The 21,250-nt window shown below is 42.2% G+C and overlaps 1 protein-coding gene across 2 annotated transcripts; it reads right to left on the minus strand.

The window, feature by feature from the left end:
• Nucleotides 1-71: 71 nt before the first annotated feature.
• KCTD9 (potassium channel tetramerization domain containing 9) lies at nucleotides 72-21,072 on the minus strand. Of its 2 annotated transcripts, none has more exons than XM_048829109.2 (12): nucleotides 20,995-21,072; nucleotides 9,242-9,363; nucleotides 8,262-8,305; nucleotides 7,973-8,069; nucleotides 7,438-7,496; nucleotides 6,739-6,867; nucleotides 6,005-6,072; nucleotides 5,783-5,878; nucleotides 4,767-4,916; nucleotides 3,858-3,963; nucleotides 3,384-3,517; nucleotides 72-2,412 (listed from the first exon to the last, which is right to left on the minus strand). In XM_048829109.2, the coding sequence occupies exons 1-12, from the start codon at nucleotides 21,055-21,057 to the stop codon at nucleotides 2,296-2,298; spliced, it is 1,185 nt and encodes a 394-aa protein (XP_048685066.2). In that variant the 5' UTR covers nucleotides 21,058-21,072; the 3' UTR covers nucleotides 72-2,295. The 2 variants fall into 2 exon arrangements, with proteins under 2 accessions (XP_048685066.2, XP_048685065.1); XM_048829108.2 differs by having other exon boundaries at nucleotides 20,942-21,072.
• Nucleotides 21,073-21,250: the final 178 nt, after the last annotated feature.

Below are 21,250 nucleotides of genomic sequence, written 5' to 3' on the forward strand. Positions count from 1 at the left end.
TACGTTGCGGCAAAGCATTTTAAATGTCTTGTATTTTCACAACCTTTACTCAATTAAAAAAACAAGACTCCTTATAAGTATTTTATACTATTTATTGATGCAGCCAGTTTACATCAGGCTAGAACCTGCATTTTCAGAACAGGCCATTTTTGGCTATTCCTGCAGCCTTGTCATAGCAAAAGAGGTACCTTAAACTTGTCTGCAAGTGAACAATGCCTTATGCTATGAGTATTCAAGTGACTATCAGTGAAAGTTTAAATATAATTTATACGCACTGATTATGAAAATAGATTTCTCCCATACAATATTCTACTTCTGCCAGCTACAAATATGACAAAAATAATTCATTTAAGTACGTACGTTTCTCCAGCCCTACACTCCATTCTTCCTTCAATGCATGTACATTACCTTCCTGTTAAGGAAAATGACCCTATATTTATAATGCAACTTTTTGCCATGAAGATAAGTGTTGTCCAATAAAGCAAAAGGCCTAAGAGCCTGATGAATCCCAATTCTGCTCCAATCGGCTATGCGACCTTGAACCCAAGAAGGTCACGTGACATGATCGAGTCAAAACCAATACAGCCCCATTCCCCCCAGTCACGTACTTTTGGGGAGCTGATCTTTCCTAGGAAAATAAATGGTTTTGCTATAACTATTAAGACCACACCACCTTCCTTGTACAGAAGGCAGGAGATCGGCACTTCTGCAGCTAAAAAAGCGACCCACTGAAGTAGCTGTGACAATTTAGATCACGGTTAACAAGGGCAAGCTCTGCAAATTTAACATCATGCAACATTTCTTCCTATCTTCCAGTAAGATTGGTATTTCCTTTGATTTTGACCTATTTTAAGTTAGTGAGGTAAGTATTCTTGATGCACCCAGGTATTTTTTGGTATAAAACGTCTGTGCTTGTTCGTGTACAGAATAATCACAGACACATAGGAGAGGTTCTCAACTGGTGTTACAGTGGAAACAGCTTATTGAGTGAAATTCATTGCTGGACGGAGATCCCATAAGGCTTTCTGCACTGCAGAAAGTCCACGGTTCCCTGTCCACTAACAGGTAGAGAGGGGTAAAGGAGAGGAATTTTGGACCAGGGAAGTGGCTCCCATGGTTTCATAGACTATCAGGGTTGGAAGGGACCTCAGGAGGTCATCTAGTCCAAGCCCCTGCTCAAAGCAGGGCCAATCCCCAACTAAATCATTTCTCTGAATTGGCCCAACATAGAGCATTGGGGAAGGTCTGTGCTATCCATGGTTTCAGTGAACAGAATGCTTGCATAGCATGCGTTCAGGGGGAACAGCTGCCATTCCATACACAGCAGCAGCGACCATGGAGAGAGAGGCTGGGCATCAGTCCCTGTGTCCACTTTGCTGGAGGAATAAACTCTCTTCCTCTTCCTAACCCACACTTAATTTCCTGTTTAAAAAAAACAAAAACCCAAAAAACATGCACTTAGGTTTGGTGCTAGAAGGGACACGTACAAGCTAGAGATTTTCACTTGTCAGCACTCCACACTGACATCGAAAGGACTAAATAAGTAGTGTGGGTCTTGGAACATGCTCCTTTAAGTTCTAATTATAACAAAGCTCCGCTGTGCATGAAGATTTTCTAGTGAAGATATAGTTGCAAAGATGCTTCCACTGTATATTTCCGAAGTTGGTGGAGCCATTGCATACCTAAATTCAAGCTACAACTAGGCAGTGTTACCTGTGATGACTTAGTTAAATGCTGTTCCCCCCACCCAAAAGAAAGTACCTGAAAGAAGTGTTTTGGGAACTCTGTCCCCACCACATTCATCATCTAGTATGCTGTGCATGAATAAAGAAACTAACTGTGGATATACTAATCCTAATTGTAAACCTGAACATTTCTGCTACTATAGATGACTGACATTTCATATATTTATATTGCAGATACAAATGTAATAAATATAGTTGCATATATTGTGCTTTTATAAATTAAAATCCTAAAAAATGCATTCCAAAATGAGGTGATGCTGAAACAAGTCTAGTTAAAAAAAGTAACACTTCTGGTTCTAAAACTAGCCCACTTTCCCATCTCCATTCAAAAAATAGCAACAATGTCTATTCTTACACGTATTACATAAAAGCCCCCTCCCCCAAAAAGTGATCAGAGGTGTTTCCTTAGGCACTACGAAGGGTATAAATTATTGTCTAATAAATGGTATGTCTAGATTATAAAGGGAATGGGTGAAGAAAGAAAGTCACAATAAGTGTTTTTCATTTCTTCCTCTTCAGCAAGTATTCTTCCAGTCAACTGTGCCAGGCCCTATCTGACACTCTGAGACATGTGTAAAGGCGTCAGCATCTCTTCAAAGATAGCTCCTTTTACGTTAGAGCCTCTCAAGTTAGCTTCTTGTAGATCACAACCCGATAAGTCACAATTCTAAAGGATATAAAAGAAAAGCCTCTCAGGTTAAGCGTACAAAGAAAGCACTCTGTGATAGTCTAAGCTAATATAAAAGTACACCCAGCTTCTGTAGAATGGTAGTTAGAGCAAGCTAGAATTAGTTGGACACTATAATATTACCCTAAATTAGCTACTCCTGGTAAACTATTTGAGATTGAGACTTTGGTTACTTACCACAAGCAGCTACAGTCAAATTTATTTTTAGTGAAGGAATTTGATAAGATACAATATAAACACCTCATCTCAAACTAGCATTCGAACCACATTGAACAAAGCTGATAGAAAGGTAAGAATTGTTGCCATGCCAACAGACATAACTGAAGGGCATATCAGCAATTTCCTCTATCATAACAGCTTTATAGGGCTTGTGAACATACCAATTAAGAGAAGTAATTTTTCTACAATATAGACACTTAAAACATATTGCATGAACTCGAACAGCAAGGCAGGCTTCCCCATGCTACCCTGCTGAATGTGGCATGATTCTCTCCAGTAAAGTCAACAGCAAAGCTCCACCTGTCTTCAATGAGTGCATGATCTAGCACTAAAAGTGAAGTGTAATAAAATCTCCATGCACATTCAGATCCGTGTGTCACTTTGGAAGAAAGGCCAAAAAGATTTTTGGCAAGCTGAAAAAACTAAGGTTTGAAGTCTTTATTCCTCAGCCCCTGGGGCAAGCGTGAAGCAAGAGCAAAAGTACTGACAGACTGAGATATGGGCAATGTGGGGCAATAAAAGGACAAATACTAGAAAATTGACAGCTGCTATACTTAAAATCAGTGCCTCTTCATTGCTCCCAGTTTAAAATATCCTTGCTTTCCATTTAATAGATAACCCAGCTGAAAGGAATTAACCTTGTTAAGACCTCTGTAGATGCTGAAGTCTAATAATTCTATTGGAAGTTTAGTTCAACAAGTTACTGTGTATGAAACAAAAACATTACTCACTTCTAAGTCAGTTCCTGCCAGAGTTGCTCCTCTGAGGTTACAGTTTTTTAGCTTTGCATTTTTCAAAGTTGCAACTCTTAGATTAATTCCTGTCATCTGACTTCCTTCCATGTCAACACCTTTCAGGTTAGCACCTAAAATACACAAACAATCGGTCTACAAAAAGAACACTCAAGGGTGAAATTCACACAGCCAACCCCTGCACAAAGCTAGGGTAATCGTGCGGCTTTTGGGACTTGCCCAAACTCAATGCAAGCAATGGCAGAAACAAGACTAGAACTCAAGAGCTCCTGCTTTCCAGTAACACGCTCTCAATTCACAAGACAAAGCCTCCTCTCAAATATATTGATTCCACAAATTAAGTTTGACACTCTGCCATGTACCATTTAACATAAGTCACAGCAACGCTTGCACTTTTAGTCTGTATGACTCCCAAAGCAAGTGGATACCAGAGAGAGAGACTATTTTTGTTACCTTCCAGGTTAGCTTTAAGGCCAGAGGGATCTTCAAAATTACATCCTTTCAGCGATGCCCCTTCTGCATTGGAACAGAGCATCTTTACACCTTGTAGGTTTGCACACTGGCAAAGAAAGAGGTACATGCTATCAGTAAGATTCTACACACAGCTCAGAGAACTGCAGAGACCAAAAGGTAAGAACAGCTTGTCAGATCGTATCATTTATCTTAGGCTACGGCTACACCAGAGCTTGCAGCTGCCCACTGTAAGTTCTCTAGTGTAACTGCTCTAAGTCGATGGGAGAGAGCTCTGTCCACGCTGGTGCTTAGGTTGGTGGAACTTATGTCACTCGGGGGGTGACTTATTCGCACTCCTGAGCGGCATAAGTTATACCGACGTAAGTGAGGATTGGCCCTGCTTTGAGCAGGGGATTGGACTAGATGATCTCCTGAGGGCCCTTCCAACCCTGATATTCTATGGTAGCGTAGACATAGCCTTATAATAAGGCACTGAAACCCATTATAGCACAGCATATAGTGCCATCTAAGGAGGAGGAGTGAAATCTTATAACACTGTTCCCCTGCCAACCTCCCAGAATGGGGAGTAGTGCAATAACCCACAGCAGCTCTTCAAGAGACCCAATGCAAGCTCAAAACCAAAATCTGTATTTACTTTAGACCTATGCTTCCATAGAAACTGATCTGAGGAGGGAAGGAAATTAAAACTTTGGGATGAACTATAAACCTGTCAGATCAAGTCTTTGTGTAATCAAACATTTTCAATAAGACTTGTAAAGTGATCTATACACTCAAGAGCTTGCAAAGGTTTTTAAAACAAATGTAGCTACTTTGTATTTGTTCCCAATATTGCTCTTCTAAATTACGTAACACTGAACAGCGCAGGCTTTCCGAAGACACAATTCTCACATCAAGCACTGATCCAGAGAGGTCAGCTCGTTCAAGATTTGCACAGCAAAGGTTCGCATGGGCTAGGTTGCAGCGGCTTAAGTTAGCCATCTTGAAGTTTATGTATCGAAGATCTAACCGAGAGAGATCTGCACCACTGAAATTTAGACCCTAAAAAAAACAAATAGAAGTAGAAGATGAGGTTTAGTCCAGTGGTCTAAGCACAAAACCGAGTCAGAAGCTTCAGTGTTCTAACCCCAGCTCTAACACCCTCCACATCTGTGACCTCGGACACAATCTTTGACTCAGTTTCCCCATTTCTAAGATATGAACATTATTTTCATCAGACAGGTATTGGAACATTAGATTATGTGAGGAGCTTTACAAGTAAAATTATTTGTTTTTATTTATAACACACTGAAGCCCTAGACACTTACCATTACAATCTGCTTGAAAGACTTTATAATTCTATTCCATCCCCACACATTTTTTTCTTGTGCATGTAAGATAAAACATTAGACGCTTACCTTCATTTTGTATTCTACTTAAATCCAGATCTTAACAAATATGTTCTCAGACAGGTGAATTTACGCAAGGAGCTTACAACATTACACAGTGCTCTCAGTTCCTTAAATCAAAGAAAAATATACGCAAGAACACCTTCTGCTCCATATGAGAGCGAATGAAATGTAAATGCAAAACCTCACACATTGTCCTCAGTTATGTTAGTTCATTTTGCATTTGAATAGGGAACTGATTAATTCAGTGAATGGCTGCTACATGAAATCTTCAACCTAAAATAATAGAAGACAAAAAGCAAAACAGAGGGGCTTTTTTTCCCCCTGCATGATTGGTTCTGGATTAGCCATATCTTTGAATCAAGACCTCCTGTCTCACATTTAAAAGGAATTAAAAGGGAAAAAAGGAAAAAAACCCACACATGGCTTGGACTTCACATCACTAATTGTCACATGAGATGTAGGGCATTTTGCTGTTGGACTCTAGTACTATAGTTCAAAGCAACGTTTGTATTATACCTGACAGCGCAGTTCAGACTTAGTTGGGGTTGCCAGCAGAAATCGGACAAATTCCTTCCGGGATATAGGAGAATGATCCTCAGCTGGCTGAGAATTCTGCAAGAGAGTTGCATCAAACAGTTTAAAACTAATAATATTTATAGAAGCGAGAGCTAAAATTGATTTAAAAAAAAAAAAACCCAAAACCCCAAGGCGTACAGTCAAATAAAATAGAAAAGTTACCTTAATAGCTACTTCCAGATGTTCAATCAACGAATCAATACCAAAAAATCTGGCTTCTTCCAAAACACCTAACAAAAGAAAAAAAAATTTCTTCGCTATTTAGAAAATAAGGGCCCCTTCCTGCATGATGCCAAACTCCCTCCTTCGCTGGGATATGAGGAAGTTTAAAACCTCCCAAGATGTGCCAGATCTGTCCCCAGGATTGCAAGTGCATAAATTCTATTCCCGCACCCCGCAATTCATCTTTTAACTCTCAGGAAGACAAAAACCATCTCTTGTTGAATTTAAACAGTTCACAAGAAGTACATAATACAACTGTCAACCATATACATTAATTAGATGTAATTAGGGTGGAGGAAAGGAGACCTTATCCACAGATTAAAGGAAAAATTATCCACCAATTTAGTGACGGTGTGTTTCAAATACAAGCAGTGTAGAAGATCTGGAGTACATGAGGGTTAAGGAATTAAACCCAGAATTATAGTAATAGGTTAGGGCATGGCAAGAATCCTGACAACCCTCAAGCTGAATCGGTACCAATATATTATTTTCATTCAACTGTAAATCACAGAATTAAACTTAATCAATAACAAATGGACCAAAGTTTTAAAAACATCTACAAACCCTCAGATATACATACACAACTCTTATTGACGCCAGTGGATGTACGGAGGGGCAGAGTTTAACCTTTGATGAGGAATAAATTTTAGGGATGTCACACAGAAAATACATACCTAGCAAATTAACGCCATCATTTACAATGAGCTGCCCATGACGCAAATAGTTCAGAATTGGTTCAAAGTACTCTGGGCTGCGATCAATTAGGAACGCTCCCCTGCGATCCTGCTTATTCCCCCAGACATCTGTTTCCACACACAAAAAATATGCAGTGTATTAAATTTGATACAGTGATAACTTTTCATATTTAGATTACTACTGCCACACCACTCAAAGCAACAGATTGTAATGAGCTAAATAAAAGATTGACTTGAAGGGACACAGTCTGGAAGAGAATGAAAACAAAAAAACAACAACAAGAAGTGGCAATTGTAAATCCAAAACACAATTCATGTTACAGCATAAGAACCAGCAGGTGAATCAACATAAATCGGAGCAGAACTGGACTGTTTTAGTTTTACTGGAGCATGGACTGTATTTTTGTCTCTTGAACAGTGTTAGCACATTGATTGCATTAATTGAAACAATGGTCAAATAAGAGTGAGATGCAACTAAAAGCATTCACAAGTATTACCAGTCGTAAATTACATTTTCAAGATGTCATACAAACTTTAAGCACAACAGGTGAAAAGTAAAGCATTTTAAGTTCTGTTTTGGTACTCTAACATATACTCATAAGGAAGGGGTATCTTTAAAAAAAAAATTAACAGTGCTTTTACTAACTTTAAGGAAGAAGTCTATTTCAAAATACCAACCTTTATCTTTAAACATATGGGCCAGCATACTGTCAGGTTCTTTATTAACTAAAGTGCTCCTGGAAAATAAAGCAAATTCAATTTATCTTTAGCTTGTCTAGCTCAAGAGGTACATTGCAACAAATCAAGAATTTCCTGTACCTACAGTTATGAAAGTGATGAGAGTAAGAGACAGATCTCTAAATTACAATGCTGTCCCAGACTTATTTTCATAACATGTATAGCGTATTAGGTCAAATTTACTCTCATAAGACATCTCAAAAGGAGAGAGCTTATTTGATTGATTAAAAAGTAGAGAAGATTCCAAATACAATTTTCCAGCAAGTTTTTAATACTATCTGAAAACTGTTCTAAATCAGTAATAGTGAACAATAAGATAACTGCCCAGAAAGATTTTCTCCTAAATAAGTGATTTTTTTTCAATGTTTTTTTATTTGTCCTCTGAAGACTCACCAAGTGAACATACAGTGGTTGACTCACGGAAGTAAGTCTATAAAGTTCTTTGAAAACAAAAATTAAATAGTTATATTCCCACCGTGTAGTTGTAAAGTATCGGCCTCCAACATTTAGTGTTAACCAATCCGTGTGCGACCCTGTTAGTTCTTCGTGAAATTTTACGTCTGTCTGAGGATCTACATTGATGAAATGTACAAAGTGATCTTTAGTCAAGTATATTTCTGAATAACCCCACATTATAAGATACCTCTTCTGAAAACTGTTTGCACACTGGTGAAAAGAATTTCATATATATTTTACATTTACTTCAAATCTTTCTTCGTAAGTCAAAACATTAGTCAACCCCCCCACCCACCCCACACACCTACCAATGAATGGCTCCCCTTCGCAAACGAACAAAACATCATCATCCCTAGAGAAAAAAGGAAAAAAAAAATTGTGTACTTTGTATAAAAAGTCATTAATCCAGGGTTAACCCTTTCCCAATCAGTTTGAGGCAATGGAAATTGATTATCATTTACTTAGAACGTTAGCATCCAATTCTGATCTTCCATTGATTTTATGAGTGTAACACAATTTCAATGGAGATACTCCCAATTTACACCAATGTAAGCCAGGCAAGAATCAAGCCCTCTGTTACTTAGCAAGTTTAGTTCAGTTTATTAGTTGTATCTCCTGTGAAATGTATAGTACCTGTTCTCTCTTGTCTGAAGTACATATAGTCTTGCCGTCTTAAATGTCCAATCCTCCAACCCTCACACATGTAATTCACAGGTAGAAGGGCTGAAGGATTAAGCCACATACGTACTCCGTGCATTGGTAATCCCTTTAGTATACACATTTCTGTACAACAATTCAGATAGGTATTAAATGTTATGACATCCAGTTGATACAAGCAGTTTAATTCTCCTCAAAATTTAAAAAACAAAACAAAACACAAACACTTTGGCTAGGATATCATAGCATTTCTGTTTTGGCAAATTAAAACATAAGATAGGAGAATGTTAAAGGGGAAAAAATGTTAACTCTCTCTTGCTTCAGGGCATAAAATGACTTAAAACAAGGTTCAGGATGGAATCCACACAGTCATGCAGCATTCCATAACTGATCAGGGGCACTTGTGATGGGATTTGCTTTCCTCTAAAGCACCAGGTATTGACCACTGTTAGAGCCAGGTTATTAAAGTCGAGCTATTGAAGATCCAGGAGGACAGCCCTAAGTTTTCTAACCAGTATCTATACAAACTGCTTTTCAAATGGCCTCTATAGCACTTTCTTCATATATTTTCATAGAACAGCATATTAGTATTAGTCTCAATTAAGTTAGCTTCTGTTTGGACAAACATTACCTGATCAATGCAATATCATCAATGAGTCCACCTTTCCCATTGTACACACTGGTCGCTTTTATTCCAAGCTTATTACTAGCCACAGACAGCAAATCTGATAATGTCCCATAAACAGCCACCACCTATAAACAGAAGACAGGTAATTTAGTGCTGCAGATGCCGTTTGTGGATATTCTTTCTGGACATTTTAACTACCGTTTTTAAAAGAAGAACACACATTATCTACACTTAATATGAAGGGGGGAAAACAACAAGCCCCCACGTCACAATCTAATGGCCCCCTCTAATGAGCTGAAACAGTTGTAAAGTTTGTTTTGGTTGTGTCTTTATAATAACTAAGAAATACCTTGGGCGTTAAAGGATTTTTTAAAAACATGTTTTATTGAATGCACAATGATGATTAGAATCCTATTCTATCTAGTAGGACTTAAGCCTCTTATTTTAAATCTCTCTACTTCTCCCTCTATTCTACTGCTCATGAAATTGCTGCAAAATGTCTTTAAAACAAAACACACAGCAAGTCCCCAAGAACAAATAGAGAAGGGGGGAAAAAGTCTCCAGGGCATCAAAGTGTTTACAATTAGGAACATAAGAAGTGTCATACCAGATCAGGCCATTCTGAAAGTAGCCAGTACTAGATGCTCAAGAGGAAAGTTCAATAAACCTACCCACCAGCATTTCCTGACCCCCATCACTAAGTGATTGATTTGCGGCCTGAATCTTGAGGGTTAATATCCCAAATAAAAATATACATCTAACTTAATTTTAGATCTTCTCATTGTCCACATAAATGTGCAGCCTTTCTTGAACCCTAAGCTCTTGGTCTCAACAGTATCTTGTAGCAGCAAGTTCAAGAGGTTAATTACACAATGTGTGAAAACAAAAATAAGAATCTGTGGACAGGAAATAATGTTACTAAGCTCTCAAAAATAGCACAACTCTTAAGCAAACTGGCACTATGCTCTATCATTGAACAGACCTCTATTTTTTGTACCAAAAGAGGAACTAGTTTGTTGATAAGTGTCACAACATGGACACTGATTATTTTAAAATTACCAGGCATTGCCAAGTATCAGCCCATGATCCAAAGGCAGTGTATGGAATTGAATAGTGTAGCCTGTGGTCATTCATCTGTAATAAGCATGTCCCATGGAGACCACAGGTCACTCCATGCCTTCATGCTTTGGCAGATGTAACATATGTGTAAAACCTAGCAGAAACCACAGTGATCCAATTGTTCCCATCTGTCAAGTGTTAAGACTGGAGGTGCTATCATAACCAACCCTAGCAACAGATTGCAATAGCAGAAACAGAATCAAACCTCTTAGTGGCATTTACTCAAAAAAACATTGGAGCATTAAAATGCTGTAATGGCTGTGGATTTCTTTTCCATTCTATTTGTCCCTCTCCCCTTTGCCAGTCACTTGAAATGTCAGGTGTTTAATGAGATCAGGGCCTTGAGAAGGTCCCTGAAGTCAGAATCTCAACAAAATGCAGACCGGGAGAACTCAGTACTGCTCAAGGTACAAGATAAGCACCAATGTCGTTGTGCGTCAGAACAAACTTAACTAGTTCCAACCCAATGCATTATTTATGGTTTCAGTGCCTCTTCCTAATCACCACACTGCCAATTTTTGTTAGGATGAGAAAAAAAAGGGAACGGAAAGAGCTGTCAAAAAGTGAGGAGGGTGAGGGGAAATCTACTATATAATTGATCCTCAATGGACTGAGACCAAAAAAACTCACCCTAATAAAAATCTAAAAATACGGTGAAGGACAAAAGAAATGTGCAGGTGTGTTTGCGAGAGGGAAGGGTGGAGGGCGGACAATAAATGAAGTTTCAAGAAAGCAGAAAAGGAAACAAATGGTGACATTTACAAGACTATGGCTTTTATATGCATAAATGGAAAAGATAAGAAGATAGCTGCTGAAACAATATTAGATGCACAGTATTGTAGAAAGGAAAGGAGTACTTGTGGCACCTTAGAGACTAACCAATTTATTTGAGCATAAGCTTTCGTGAGCTACAGCTCACTTCATCGGATGCATACTGTGGAAAGTTTAGAAGATCTTATTATATACACACAAAGCATGAAAAAAATACCTCCTCCCACCCCACTCTCCTGCTGGTAATAGCTTATCTAAAGTGATCACTCTCCTTACAATGTGTATGATAATCAAGTTCGGCCATTTCCAGCACAAATCCAGGGGGCAGAGCCCAGAGGAAGCAGAAGGTCTGGTATGACCGCACGGCGCGGGCCCGCGCCTACGCCACCGGGGATCAGGTGATGGGTCTCATCCCTGTGAGAAAGAACAAACTACAGGCCGCCTGGGAGGGCCCTTTCAAGGTTATCAAGCAGCTCAATGAGGTAAACTATGTGGTGGATCTGTCAAACCGGGCGCACCACCGCCGGGTGTACCATGTGAATATGATGAAGCCATATTATGCCAGGGGGAATGTGGTGTTGGCCGTGTGTGGACAGTGGGAGGAGCAGGGAGATGACCCTTGAGTAGATCTATTCCCTGGGACCAGAGCTGGTTCCCCCCTGGAAACAATTCCCCTCTCGGATCAGCTAACCCCTGCCCAGCAAGCTGAGGTCAGGGGGTGCTGCATCCGTACCGACAGCTGTTTTCCAACCAGCCTGGATGCACTAATCTGACTGTCCACCGGGTGCAGACAGGGTCGCACCCGCCGATAAGATGCTCCCCCTTCCGAGTCACAGTGAAAACTGCTCAGGACCTGGAAAGAGAGGTCCAGGACATGCTGGCTTTGGGGGTGATCCAGCCATCGGCCAGCCCTTGGGCCTCGCCAGTGGTGCTGGTCCCCAAAAAGGATGTGTGTCTGGTTCTGTGTGGACTATCGGAAGCTCAATGCCATCACTGTATCTGATGCCTACCCCATGCCCAGGCCAGATGAGCTCCTAGACAAGCTGGGAGGAGCTCGGTACCTTACCACCATGGACCTTACAAAGGGCTACTGGCAAGTGCCGCTGGATGCAGATGCCCGGCTGAAAGCGGCCTTTATCACCCCTCTGGGGCTCTATGAGTTCCTGACCCTGCCTTTCGGCCTCAAGGGAACACCGGCCACCTTCCAGCGCCTGGTGAACCAGCTCCTGAGGGGGATGGAGAGTTTTGCCGTGGTGTATATTGATGACATCTGTGTCTTTAGCCAGACCTGGGAGGACCACGTGTCCCAGGTTAGACAAGTGCTGGACCGACTCCAGGGGGCTGGGCTGACTGTAAAAGCGGAGAAGTGCAAGGTGGGGATGGCTGAAGTATCTTACCGAGGCCATCGGGAGGGGAGCAGCCGCCTAAAGCCGGAACCAGCCAAGGTGGAGGTGATCAGAGACTGGCCCGCTCCCCACACCAAAAAGCAGGTCCAAGCCTTTACTGGGATGGCAGGATACTACCGAAGATTTGTGCCCCACTTTAGCGCCATAGCCACCCCCATCACTGAGCTATGCAAGAAGGAGAAGCCAGACAAGGTCGTCTGGACCGAGCAGTGCCAGGAGGTTTTCCGGGTGCTGAAGGAGGCTCTGGTCAGTGGCCCAGTTCTGGCAAACCCAGACTTTGACAAGCCCTTTGTGGTGTTCACCAACGCCTCCGACACGGGACTGGGGGCGGTGTTAATGCAGGAGGACGAAAAGGGGGAGAGACACCCCAACGTGTACCTGAGCAAGAAATTGCTACCCCGGGAGCAACACTACGCGGCCATCGAGAAGGAGTGCCTGGCCATGGTGTGGGCCCTCAAGAAACTAGAACCCTATCTCTTCGGGCGACACTTCACCGTGTACACCGACCACTCTCCCCTGACCTGGCTGCACCAGATGAAAGGAGCCAACGCCAAACTCCTGAGGTGGAGCCTGCTCCTGCAGGATTACGACATGGACGTGGTCCACGTGAAGGGAAGTGCCAACCTGATAGCGGATGCGCTGTCCCGGAGAGGGGGCCCCGAACTTCCCCAGGTCACTGGTCACAGTCACCCCGCTCAGTTCAGTCTCGAAGGGGGAAGAGATGTGACGATGTGACTCAGCAGGGAGGGGGGAGTGCTGACCTGGGAATGTGCCCTGGGGATGGGAGACCTGAGAGCCTGTCACCTGAGCCAGGAGGAGGAGGGGGAGGTGACACCTCTGCCAGGAATGTGGACGGAGACTGCAGCAGGGAACCTGCTGGGTGGGTTTAGTTTTCAGTTTGGGGCTGGGTGGAGGAACACAGGGAACCCCAGGGCTGGGGTCTAAGCTCCCTGCTCCCCCAGAATGACTTGTCTGAGGGGTCCTGGGTGTACCCACAAGCTCTGTTTTGGACTGTGTTCCTGTTGTCCAATAAACCTTCTGTTTTACTGGCTGGCTGAGAGTCTCAGTGAATCCCAGGAAGAGGGGTGCAGGGCCTGGACTCCCCCACACTCCGTGACAACTGGTGGCAGCCTGGATTTGTGCTGGAAATGGCCCAACTTGATTATCATACACATTTTAAGGAGAGTGATCACTTTAGATAAGCTATTACCAGCAGGAGAGTGGGGTGGGAGGAGGTATTTTTTTCATGCTTTGTGTGTATATAATAAGATCTTCTAAACTTTCCACAGTAATGTCAAGGTTCCTCCCCCACTCTGAACTCTAGGGTACAGATGTGGGGACCTGCATGAAAAACCTCCTAAGCTTATCTTTACCAGCTTAGGTCAAAACTTCCCCAAGGTACAAAATATTACACCCGTTATTCTTGGAATGGCCGCTACCACCACCAAACTAATACTGGTTACTGGGGAAGAGCTGTTTGGACGCGTCTTTCCCCCCAAAATACTTCCCAAAACCTTGCACCCCACTTCCTGGACAAGGTTTGGTAAAAAGCCTCACCAATTTGCCTAGGTGACTACAGACCCAGACCCTTGGATCTTAAGAACAATGAACAATCCTCCCAACACTTGCACCCCCCCTCTCCTGGGAAATGTTGGATAAAAAGCCTCACCAATTTGCATAGGTGACCACAGACCCAAACCCTTGGATCTGAGAACAATGAAAAAGCATTCAGTTTTTTACAAGAAGACTTTTAATAAAAAATAGAAGTAAATAGAAATAAAGAAATCCCCCCTGTAAAATCAGGATGGTAGATATCTTACAGGGTAATTAGATTCAAAAACATAGAGAACCCCTCTAGGCAAAACCTCAAGTTACAAAAAAGATACACAGACAGAAATAGTTATTCTATTCAGCACAATTCTTTTCTCAGCCATTTAAAGAAATCATAATCTAACACATACCTAGCTAGATTACTTACTAAAAGTTCTAAGACTCCATTCCTGTTCTGTCCCTGGCCAAGACCCAGCATACAGACAGACACAGACCCTTTGTTTCTCTCCCTCCTCCCAGCTTTTGAAAGTATCTTGTCTCCTCATTGGTCATTTTGGTCAGGTGCCAGCGAGGTTACCTTTAGCTTCTTAACCCTTTACAGGTGAGAGGAGCTTTCCCCTGGCCAGGAGGGATTTCAAAGGGGTTTACCCTTCCCTTTATATTTATGACAGCATCCGATGAAGTGAGCTGTAGCTCACGAAAGCTTATGAAAGCTTATGAAACCACACCACACGATCCATCGTCTACAGCCAAGCTCTGCGATACAACCGCATTTGCTCCAACCCCTCAGACAGAGACAAACACCTACAAGATCTCTGTCAAGCTTTCTTACAACTACAATACCCATCTGCAGAAGTAAAGAAACAGATTGATAGAGCCAGAAGAGTTCCCAGAAGTTACCTACTACAGGACAGGCCTAACAAAGAAAATAACAGAACGCCACTAGCGGTCACCTTCAGCCCCCAACTAAAATCCCTCCAACGCATTATTAAGGATCTACAACCTATCCTAAAGGATGACCCAACACTCTCACAAGTCTTGGGAGACAGGCCAGTCCTTGCCTACAGACAGCCCCGCAACCTGAAGCAAATACTCACCAACAACCACATACCACACAACAGAACCACTAACCCAGGAACTTATCCTTGCAACAAAGCCCGTTGCCAACTGTGCCCACATATCTATTCAGGGGACACCATCACAGGGCCTAATAACATCAGCCACACTATCAGAGGCTCGTTCACCTGCACATCCACCAATGTGATATATGCCATCATGTGCCAGCAATGCCCCTCTGCCGTGTACATTGGTCAAACTGGACAGTCTCTACGTAAAAGAATAAATGGACACAAATCAGATGTCAAGAACTATAACATTCATAAACCAGTCGGAGAACACTTCAATCTCTCTGGTCACACAATCACAGACATGAAGGTCGCTATCTTACAACAAAAAAACTTCAAATCCAGACTCCAGCGAGAAACTGCTGAATTGGAATTCATTTGCAAATTGGATACTATTAATTTAGGCTTAAATAGAGACTGGGAGTGGCTAAGTCATTATGCAAGGTAGCCTGTTTCCTCTTGTTTTTTCCTACCCCCCCCCCCCGCAGATGTTCTGGTTTAACTTGGATTTAAACTTGGAGAGTGGTCAGTTTAGATGAGCTATTACCAGCAGGAGAGTGAGTTTGTGTGTGTATGGGGGTGGGGGGGATGTGAGAAAACCTGGATCTATGCAGGAAATAGCCCGACTTGATTATGTAAAGAGTTGTCACTTTGGATGGGCTAGCACCAGCAGGAGAGTGAATTTGTGTGGGGGGGTGGAGGGTGAGAAAACCTGGATTTGTGCTGGAAATGGCCCACCTGTTGATCACTTTAGATAAGCTATTACCAGCAGGACAGTGGGGTGGGAGGAGGTATTGTTTCATATTCTCTGTGTGTATATAAAGTCTGCTGCAGTTTCCACGGTATACATCTGATGAAGTGAGCTGTAGCTCACGAAAGCTCATGCTCAAATAAATTGGTTAGTCTCTAAGGTGCCACCAGTACTCCTTTTCTTTTTGCGAATACAGACTAACACGGCTGTTCCTCTGAAACCTAGTATTGTAGAAGCACTTCTTGCTGCATTGTCTCCGTACTGGTCAATTTATACAGCCCTACTGGCCTTGGCTAAGAAAGCAGCAATTTAATAACCTTTCCCACAGAACTGGCGCTGCCAAGCATCCTGCTGCTCACAGGGAACTAAGTCAACTAAGGGTTTCAAGGAGGGGATGATGGGCCAAACTAAGCCTGATGTAAGTGAGCTTAACGCCACTGAAATCAAATGACTTACACCTGGTTACACCAGGACTGAATTTGGTGAAGTGGCAGGAAGCAATGAACGGACCACCAATAAAGCAAGTGTTTTTATATACTGATTATTTCGTTGAAAAATAAATATTGCTCATTTGTTCTGTTCCAGGGCTCTCTAACATTGCTTTCCATTGCAGCAGTGAAAACTAAGTCAGTTCTGTCATTCCAGTTAAATAACTCATGAGATATAGATCTAAGGCAGAGTGGGAAAAGGAGCTATGTTTAGTAAGACCTAGCGAGACCAGGCGTGTGAGGTAATATATTTTATTGGAACAACTTCTGTTGGTGAAAGAGACAAGCTTTCAAGCGTACACACAGCTCTTCTTCAGATCTTAGAAAGGTACTTAGAGTATCATAGCTAAATACAAGGTGGAACAGATTTTATGAATACCTGACAGTTGGTCATTTCTTCTTTAAGATTTGTATGCTAGCTAAGCCTAGAGAACTGAGCTTCTCTCCTCCTTCAAAGATTATTTCAGAAGCCTCAGATAGTGAGTAAAGTTTAATATCACTTGTTAGCAGCAGATAACTGAAAGTGTAGATATATCACGGTAGTTGGAGATAGAAAAGACCATTATTGGAAGTGCATGCATATCCCCCTTCCCCCCCCCCCGATAGAGGGAATAACTCACATTAAACCAATATTACATTAAATGTTGGGCTGAAGGCCAATCCAGCCTTCGATGGCGATTTATAAAAACAGAACCATAAGCAGCCGGCAGACTTTAATTTACAGGCCTGTCACTGCAAACTAGAAGGAAAAGAGCAGGACCTGCATTAACAATGACAATGTGAATGTGACTTTAACCACATGGAACCATGACTCAAGCAAGGAATTCCTAGTCTCTTTGAAATCTCCCCCCCCCCCCCAAAAAAAAAAAAAAAAGAGTTAGTGAATACTTGACATATGCTCACTCTTAATGAGCTCAATCCCATTTCCATGAACTTCAGTGGAAGTAGGACTAGGCCATAACACAGAGGATCAGTAGAAAATCTGGCAAATACAGATGTTCTTGAAAGATGCTAGCCCCAGATACTGAATTCGTATATTCTACCCATAGAACAGGAATAGGATGGACAGCAATGCAAAGCTCCCCCATCCTGCCCTGCCTGCATGTCCCAAACCTATCCTAGAGGGACACACTCTCGGGAATGAAAGGATAATTCAGTCTCCAAGCCATGAAAAGGAATTGCTGCAGATGAGGCTGAAGTTTATTACACATAACAAAAACATGGTAATAGATCCTTAACAAGGTGCACCGAAATTTTAGCATCCCTATAAATAAGTCATTCATTTCTTAATTTTAATAGTGTAACATCGTATTCTTAACACGATAAAAATTATTAAACAAAACCTAAAAAACTTGAACTTCCTTGTTTGAGGGAGGGAAGGAAAGAGGGATCACATATTGGAGGCCGGGAGAAGAAAATTAAGGGTCTAATTTTGCAAGGCACAGAAGACCCGTAACAATGAGAGGTTTCACCAGAGGTTGAAGGTCATTCCCTTGTGCGTATAGTAGAATATTCACAGAACAATTCCCTCAATGTAAATATGATTCATACACAGACACTATTAAGTTTATATATTGTCTTAAGAGGTTTAATTGCTGTTTTGGTTATGTTTCAGAGTAACAGCCGTGTTAGTCTGTATTTGCAAAAAGAAAAGGAGTACTTGTGGCACCTTAGAGACTAACATATTTTTTTGAGCATAAGCTTTCGTGAGCTACAGCTCACTTGCACTCGATGGAGTGAGCTGTAACTCACAAAAGCTTATGCTCAAATAAATTTGTTAATCTCTACGGTGCCACAAGTACTCCTTTTCTTTTTGTTTTGGTTATAACATCTGTGCAGGGCCAGACATTACTACATTTATAGACTAGTATTACAATCAGACAACAGTGGGAGACTGAGAGAAATTTTTCAAACATGAGTACCAAGATATAGGTCTGTAGATTTATTGCAACATGTCTATCCACACAACCCTGCAGTATTTTTTCCCCCACCTCAATAGCTACAAACACGCTAGGAGGACTTAAGTCATTCACACAAAATTTGTGCATACCCACTGCTGTGCTAGAAAAAAATCCACCTTTATAGACAGATTTGAAAACCCGGCCCACACCATCAGTAACCATGGTACTTAGACAGGGTGGATTGATTTAAATCACGAAGTGGAATGCCTCAATTTAAATCATCGATTTTAATCAACTTTTCCATTTGTACTTCAGTTATTTTCTAAAAACACAGCCCTCCCGTTGACTGAGCTCATGTTTTCACAGTTATTTACATCTAAATAGAGCCTTTACACTAAAACTGGCACATCTTTTTGCTAACTCGGAGGATACATTATAACTATGTACATTTATTTGAGGAATTATATAGTATATTTTCAGATTCTTATTAATTGTACATTTTTAGTATATTAGAAAATGATGAATGATATATTGCTTATTTACTTGATGGTTAAATTTTTGCTCATTACTTGTGTCAAGCTGTATTAGGATGGTAACTGGAATTTAAACAAACACACAAAACAGTTTGTGTTTTTACAATTTGTTTTTATTAAACAAAATAACCTTAAATGTTTGGGATATATAAACCTCATCAAAAAATGTTTCATATTTACAACTAAATGACTAAATAAACAGAGATTAACTGTAGTCAGTGAATTAAACTGATGATTTCAGGTCAGTCTGGGAAAGTTTTCAAATATGCTTAAGTGAAAGAGAGTGCTGCTTAAGTTCCTACATACCAAAGTATTTTGAAAATCAGACAGTCTCCTAAATTACTTAGGCTAACCTACTATGCCACACCTATAAAGTCTGACCTCAAAAGTCACATGGTTCTCCCTCGACTCTCTCTTTTATATAGAAATGCAGACTAACTCTAAGTTTTTGATAGAGGCTCATGGATTCATTATACATACTTATTATTTAAATGTTTTAAGAGATTATAATAAATTTAGGTCTTATGTTTTGTATTAAATTCAGATTTCACTTTAAACAGGTATATCTTTTTGAAAAGAAACACATAATTTGAAGTAAAACAAAATCAAATTGAAATTTAAAAAAAAAAATATCCTGATTTTTATCCATCCTGTTACTAACATTGCACCAGAGAAAGATGCATCATGTACTGGTATTTACATTGCACCAGTAAGATTTACAACACCTACCCACTACCCCAGCTAAATTAATATGATGCCTGCAAGAGCACCCACAACCCATGCACACTGATTTACACTGTGAGGAGGGTTGCCAACGTTTGTTGGACAAATTCCTGGAGATTTCATCACGTGACATCATCTTAAATTAAAAGATTAATCTTTAATTCTTGGAGACTCCAGGACAATCCCAGAGGGTTGGCAAACCTGACAGTGAGTCATTTGTACTGGCAAAAATTCACATCCACAAACCTGCGACACCCACAAAAAAAAATACATACAACCACAGAGTTCACATATGCACCGGGCACCAGTGGCATCCCCTCCCTATTTCCCCTCCTAGCCCCGCTACCCTTGAGAGCTCCTCTGTCCTTCACCCCCCAACCCTTCATACCCCACTCCCCCAAATACCCTTCATACTACCCCCCAATAATCTTCATATTCCCCCCTCCAGTACCCTTCATACCCCCCACCCCTTCATATTCCCCCCTCCAGTACCCTTCCTTCTCCCCCTCAAATACTCTTCATATTCCCCCCTCCAGTACCCTTCCTTCTCCCCCTCAAATACTCTTCATATTCCCCCCCTCCAGTACCCTTCATACTCCCCCACCCCTTCATAGTCCCCCCTCCAGTACCCTTCATACTCCCCTCAAATACTCTTCATACTCCCCCCTCCAGTACCCTTCATACTCCCCCACCCCTTCATATTCCCCCCTCCAGTACCCTTCCTTCTCCCCCTCAAATACTCTTCATATTCCCCCCCTCCAGTACCCTTCATACTCCCCCACCCCTTCATAGTCCCCCCTCCAGTACCCTTCATACTCCCCTCAAATACTCTTCATACTCCCCCCTCCAGTACCCTTCATACTCCCCCCTCCAGTACCCTTCCTTCTCCCCCCAAATACTCTTCATATTCCCCCCCTCCAGTACCCTTCATACTCCCCCACCCCTTCATAGTCCCCCCTCCAGTACCCTTCATACTCCCCTCAAATACTCTTCATACTCCCCCCTCCAGTACCCTTCATACTCCCCCCTCCAGTACCCTTCCTTCTCCCCCCAAATACTCTTCATATTCCCCCCCTCCAGTACCCTTCATACTCCCCCACCCCTTCATACTCCCCCCTCCAGTACCCTTCATACCCCCCACCCCCTTCATACTCCCCCCTCCAGTACCCTTCCTTCTCCCCCCAAATACTCTTCATCTTCCCCCCCTCAGTACCCTTCATACTCCCCCACCCCTTCATAGTCCCCCCCTCAGTACCCTTCATACTCCTTCCCCCTCCCCCCGGCCCCACCCACTTCACCTCAGAGGCCCTCCCCCCTTCGCCAGGCCCCCCCTCACCTTCCCGTTCTTGGGGGTGCCATTGACGAACAGGGTGACCCGCCTCATGCTACCAGCGCTCCCGAGGCCACGGTCCTCCGCCGCCAAACCCGGAAGCCAGCACCTCTGACTGACATCGCCGGTCCCCAATCAGAGACCCGCTCCCACTCCTCCTGCCCAATGGGAGGCAGGCAAGGGCGGGGCGTTCTTCCGTGCAGGTGTGGAGGTTAGACAGGGAGGATTGACGGGGGGAAACGTTCTGCCCTGGGGGGGGCGGGGTCTGGGTTTTGGCCAATCAGAGCTCTAAGAGCGAGGGGGCTTGAGAAGTGC

The sequence above is a fragment of the Caretta caretta genome, chromosome 26, assembly GCF_965140235.1.
Source record: "Caretta caretta isolate rCarCar2 chromosome 26, rCarCar1.hap1, whole genome shotgun sequence".
Lineage (NCBI taxonomy): Eukaryota > Metazoa > Chordata > Testudines > Cheloniidae > Caretta > Caretta caretta.

Bases quoted from the DNA above. Each gene is read 5' to 3' on its own strand.
- KCTD9 (XM_048829109.2), bottom strand. From the start codon at position 21,057: ATGTCAGTCAGAGGTGCTGGCTTCCGGGTTTGGCGGCGGAGGACCGTG. The intron at 5,879-6,004 runs GTAACTTTTCTA...ACTCTCTTGCAG, and splicing joins ATCTGGAAGTAGCTATTAAG to AATTCTCAGCCAGCTGAGGA. The intron at 4,917-5,782 runs GTATAATACAAA...TGTTTTTTTTAG, and splicing joins AGTCTGAACTGCGCTGTCAG to GGTCTAAATTTCAGTGGTGC.